The 5,768-nt window shown below is 38.1% G+C and overlaps 1 protein-coding gene across 1 annotated transcript in view; it reads right to left on the minus strand.

The window, feature by feature from the left end:
• Positions 1-5,768, minus strand: part of AZI2 (5-azacytidine induced 2) — a 63,374-nt gene that overhangs the window by 23,765 nt on the left and 33,841 nt on the right. Inside the window, exon 6 of the mRNA XM_019508784.1 lies at positions 3,824-3,885. Within this exon, the coding sequence (XP_019364329.1) occupies positions 3,824-3,885 (62 nt within the window). The remainder of the gene's footprint in view (positions 1-3,823; positions 3,886-5,768) is intronic.

Genomic DNA, 5,768 nt, shown 5'->3' on the forward strand with positions numbered 1-5,768 from the left:
AACATTTTTTAAAGAACATTTTCCAAATTATTTTTTTTTAACTCAAGCCCACAAATCAAATCAATCAATCAGTCAATCATAAGTATCACACCCATCTGAGCAGCACAGAGTTTAAGATTGGTAATATAAGCCTGATAACTTTTCCTGTTTCAATGGCCAAAACATTTTTCTGATTTGCCAACATTTTTCAAGAGATCGACCATTACTTTTTTTTGAGTGAATAAAAGCAATCATTTAGATTTTCCATTTTTCCCCCAACTTGCTGCAGATGATCAACATAGTACAGACTGGCAGAAGTAAGAATAGGATGGGTTTCTATATTCACTACTAGCTACTTCCATTCTGCAAAAATCCATCCTGAAGGTATCAAAGTGCCACAGATTACCCACTAATGCAGTAAACTGCAACACTTGATAGCAGTACACTTTCATCAACAGCTGCTTCTGTAGCACTGAAAAAAAAGATTCAGATCTCCTGACACCTATTACTGCTACACTGAATGAGATCCCTTCACTCTTTTAATGCCTTCAAGCATCTACTCTGGTCTCTGGAAAGGATAGGAACAGTCAGAAAATGTCTCAGGCCTCTTAATCTACATCCTAAATTACCATAATGTGTTCCTTACAGGGTTAACCACAAAAGTCATTTAAGATTCAGCCAATGTAAAATGTAGCAACTCACCCCCCCCCCCCTTTTTTTTTTTTTTTTTTTTTTTTTTTTTTATAGAACCGGTTACCATCAGTGCATTATGGCAAGCATGCACACTGGCTTCAGTCCATTTCCCAGGATGATGCACGATGTTCATCTCTATAAAGCCTACTATTCACATGGAGTCTAGTTAACCAAGAGCATCTAGTTAACATCCTCTGTGTCTCCCACTTTTGAGATGAAGATTTCTAGATGCAAAATTCTGGCTTTATGTATAGAGCAAGATGCTTTTCCTTTTGCTCAAAAGTTGGTTTTACCTTTTTGATAAAACTAAATGGCAGACTATGGGTGGCTCTCAGTGCTGCATAACACGATCATCACACACCTGTAACTTGTGCTGTGCTCAGCAGCCACAGTGTTTTGTACATCACTGACACAGACATAAAGAATGTTTTGTTTACTGTTACCACTGATGACATTTTTCCCTCATCTTTTCCTTAACTTTTTTTAAATACATCAGAAGCAGGAAGCCAGCTACAGGATCAGTGGGACCATTTGACCACCATGGTGCAAAAGGTGCACTCAGAGATGATAGGGCCACAGCAGAGAAGCTGAACGAATCTTTTGCATCAACGTTTACCACAGATGATACTGAAGAAATTCTCATGCCAGCTCAATCCTTTCTAGTTTCCAGATGATACCCATTTATTTCCATGTAGTCAAGTCTGAAGCTGATGGAAAGAAGCTGCAGAAAGATCTCACCAAGCTAAGCGAAAGAACCGAAAAAATGGCAGATGAATGTAACGTTGACAAGTGCAAGGTAACACACCTAGGGAAAAATAACCTCAAACTATACATACACAATGCTGGATTCTGAACTAGCTGTTACAACTTCTGAAAGAAACCTTAGAGTCACTGCACTCAGCTCAGTGTGCGGTGGTAACCAGGAACAAACAGTAAGATGTTGGGCGTCATTAAGAATGGAACTGAAAGCAAAACGGTCAACATGATCGTGTGATATGCCCACATCTTGAATACTGTGTGGCACTGTAGTCCCCACGTCTCAAACAGGATGTAGTAGAATTAGAAAAGGTACAAAGAAAGACTACCAAAACCATCAGGAGCCTGGAGCTAAAAATCTAAAGTCTAAAAAAGCTAGAATTCTTCAGTTTGGAAAGGAGATGGTAGATGGGGGATATGATAGAGGTCTATAAAAATCAAGAAGGGGGTAGACCAAATAAACAGGGAACTGTTGTTCACCAAGTCCCAGAATACTAGAACAAGGGGGCACCCACTGAAATTAGTGGGCAACAGATTTAAAAACTAACAAGATAAAGTACTTCTTTTACACATGTAGTTAACTTCTAGAATTCACTGCCATAGGAGGTAGGCAAGGCAGATAGCATAGCCAGGATTTAAAAGAGACTGGATAAATTCACAGATGATAGATCTACTAATGGCTAGTAAACAGAATAGATGAAAGTGTTTCCTCTGGCATCCCTAGCCAAATAAATGGTGGATACTAGGGAGGGTACTGAAAAGGGATAGATCACTCTAGAGATATCTGGTTAGATGGTCTCCATCTACAGCAGTATTTCCCAACCTTGTCCACCCCAAGGCACGTTTACATTAATAAAAGTTTTTTACGGTATCCTTGTTAAGGTATTCCCCATCCCCATAGCACACCTGTTTATTTCTGATGAAAGTTTCTCTCATAAGGTTACTCTGCTTTGCATTTTCTTTCTGCAACCTCTTAAAAAAAGTCCCTGCCTTTGTTTATGTAAGTTAGGTGCCTAGTAGAAAGGTGGTGTTTCAGCTTACTTGGGACCATAGATTCATTTGATAATTTTTCTCTGCACATTAAGCTCTTGGGCATAGGAGATGAAGTGACACCACACCAGAAAAAAACAAATTCCAAGTAGTCTTCATTACACTGCCTGGTCAGTGACTTCATCTTCTTAACTGAAGGTTCTCTTTACGCAGAGTTGCTACATGAAACTTCATATGAAGAGATCTTCTTCAAGAATTTCTCCATTTTTAAAAATGGAAACTGACACAAAGACTGAATACTATGAGAGCACTCTGGCCACATAAAAGTAAAAGCAGAAGAAGCACACACACAGTACGTATGTTACAAGCTGCACTCAAGCCTGAGGGCACCATGCACTGAAATGAATGGCATGAACTGAAAGCCGAGAGGCTTGTGAACTGCATGTCCCCCGCAGCCAACACATGTGCAGTAGATTCATTTCTACATTAGCTTTAAGTAAATAACCTTTATACCCGAAATAAAGTACTTCTCCTTCACAAACAACTACCAGCAGTTCTGAAATTCCTGCAGCACACTAGGGAGCTCTTCACAGCACAGTGGTTGAAAAGCACTGATCTCTAGCATCCTCTTCTGCCACTGTCAGAAACAGGCTACTGGGTGGGAAACCATTAGTCTGCTGCAGTATAGCACTTATTTTCTTACCTTGTCATCAGCATGGCTCTAGAGGATGTTCAGTATCCTTTTTCTACTGCCACCTGTCCTCAGACATCACAATCTCCCTGCTATCCTATGCTCCCTCATTCAGATACTTTACTTACTTACCTAATACCCCAACCCAATAATTCAGAAGAAATTAGCCAAGGAAACCAACTCCTGAATAAAAGCTTCATGATCTCATGTTGGCTGCTCAATAGTAAATGCAATAAAATTCAACTCCTATTCGCTAAATTCAAAAAAGCCCAAATATGTATAATGCTGCAATTAATAGAACCACATATCCTACTCCAGCACACTATGTCTTGAAGCCATTAATAAATTCAAAATCACCATTCCAGTTTACAGAGCTCTCCATAGACTGCTATACCCCAAACATTCAATTTGATAGCCTCTGGTAATTCCCCACTTACTCAAATCAACTCTGATATGACTAAAAAGGCCAATGGTAATTAACTTCTGTCATCTGTACACTAGCCAGAAGACGATACCTTCCTTTCTGGCTTGGAGATCAGGTCAATACTCCTATTCATTCTAACTAACAAAAAAAAACCCTTTAGCTTTTCCATGTTGATAAAATATGAAACATGGTCAGACCTAAGTATATGCAAATTAATTCAACTCAGAGATCCCCTTTGCATTTATGTTCACTGCATTTCTAAACAAACACTAGTGACAAAAAGACAGTACCTCTGAAAGTTTTGCCTTTGAATGAGGTCTCCATTAAACTGATTTCCTTCCTGAGCCTTGTTCTGAAAAGAATACAAAAAACAAATTAATTCAATCCAACATTAAAAAGTAACAAAAGCAAAGTCATTTATCTGGCATAAATCTTAGTAGAATGAGGGTCTTCATTTTCAAAACTTTGGGAGGGAAAGGTCAAACAGAAACCAAAGCATCACATGTTGTAACAGAAGCTGGTGAAAATAAATACTGAAGTTCCTACCCAAGTTGTGGTTATCTGCATTTGTGTTTTGGGAAGAGGAATCAATTCTGAGAACATTGAATAAACTGCAATAACATCATCCCACTCTGAATTTTTCAAAAAAGTTAAGGGTAGAGGTTTCTTTCTAAAAGTGTAATGCTTAAAATCTCATTTATGAGAGAAAGCTCTAGGGCCTCATTAACGTTATTTCTGTAAGAACAATAAATCAGAGAAACACAAGTGGTAACTAAACAGCCTGAGCACTATTTGCTAGCACCACCTTCCAAAACTGTCAATTCTACAAATCAGAAACACTGAAATGCTTCCAAGAACCTGCACTTTTTGCCACCCCTACTCAAGTTTGCAACTTAGTAAAACAAGTCTCATTGGTTGCAAAAAGTCATCTTGTTGTTTTTAAAAGGCTGAACCTAATTTTCAGGTTCCTATTTTTATAGTCTTTGCCCATAAAGTTCACAATAACCTTCTTAAAAGGACTGAAAAATATAATGATTTTTTGTGGGTGTGAACTGTTTTCATACAACATAGGTTTTATCCCAGGAAGAACCATTAAAATATTTTTAAATATAATATTAGCCTTTTATAGTGCAAACCTGTTTAAAATGAAGCACACAAGTAGTTTCACTGAAGTCACTGGGACCATTTATACTTGAGAACTTAGGGTTCACAAGCTGAAATGCTTGCCTGTTCAAGCATTTGCAGGATCAGGGGCTTAAGTTTTACCATTTTGCTGGCCTATAGCAATGTAAAACTGAAATACAAGACAACATTTACAGTTTTGCATAATTCAGTCTAAAAAAAAGAGATACATTAGTAAGCACAAATTGAATGTAAGAACTTGCAACACTGTGCTCTCAGGCTGATTTAATAGTGTTCTTTTGGAAGAAGGCGCTCTTTTTTGTACTTTACAATAGGGGAGCTGGAGTGGCACAGGCATTAAGGTGCACAGTTGACAGCCCAGAAATTGCAAGTTCAAGGCCATAGCAGAAGCAAACCAATTTTAACACTATTATAGGATACTACATGTAACATAACGAAGTTGCCTCCTAAAACTATGGACCCATACAATATTATACCAAAGTATTTCCTACTCAACAGTACCTATCAGTTGAATTGATATAAAAGTTCCATTTGGCCTATACTATATCAGTGGCACAGTTACATTAGTTCAGTGTGATCAGCATCAGAGTACTATAAAAGCTTAATTTATCCACTGAATCACCAATTATTTATATAGCTATTATTAAATTATCTCCAAAAACTATTTTAAAAATTGCATGTAAGAAACAATATTTTGGGTTTGTTAAATATACAAAGCTATCTGGAAAAGCTTTTATAAAAACGGACATAAATGAAACCCCATCACCAAAGGAAAGTTAACAGTAAAACTCTCAACCTGAGGGAATCTGATTTCTTTACTACCATCTAGTGGAGAAAGACTATACTTCAGAATGTTGAGGCAAAAATGTATACTTTCAGTAACAAGTCTCAAGGGCACTTAACATTAAACCAAGTCACATTCCCAGAAAAAGGATCAATGGCAGCAAATCAGACTGCCTATCAGAATGCTGTCAAACCACCTATATAAGGGGTTTTCAATCTTTTTGGATAAGTTGAAACCGGCGAGGAGATGCAGTTGGGGGGGGGGGGGGAGGCCCTGGCCGAAGGCAGAGCAGAATCAGCTGCCACGGG

Source organism: Gavialis gangeticus, unplaced genomic scaffold (genome assembly GCF_001723915.1).
Source record: "Gavialis gangeticus isolate Ggan-Ray unplaced genomic scaffold, GavGan_comp1, whole genome shotgun sequence".
NCBI lineage: Eukaryota > Metazoa > Chordata > Crocodylia > Gavialidae > Gavialis > Gavialis gangeticus.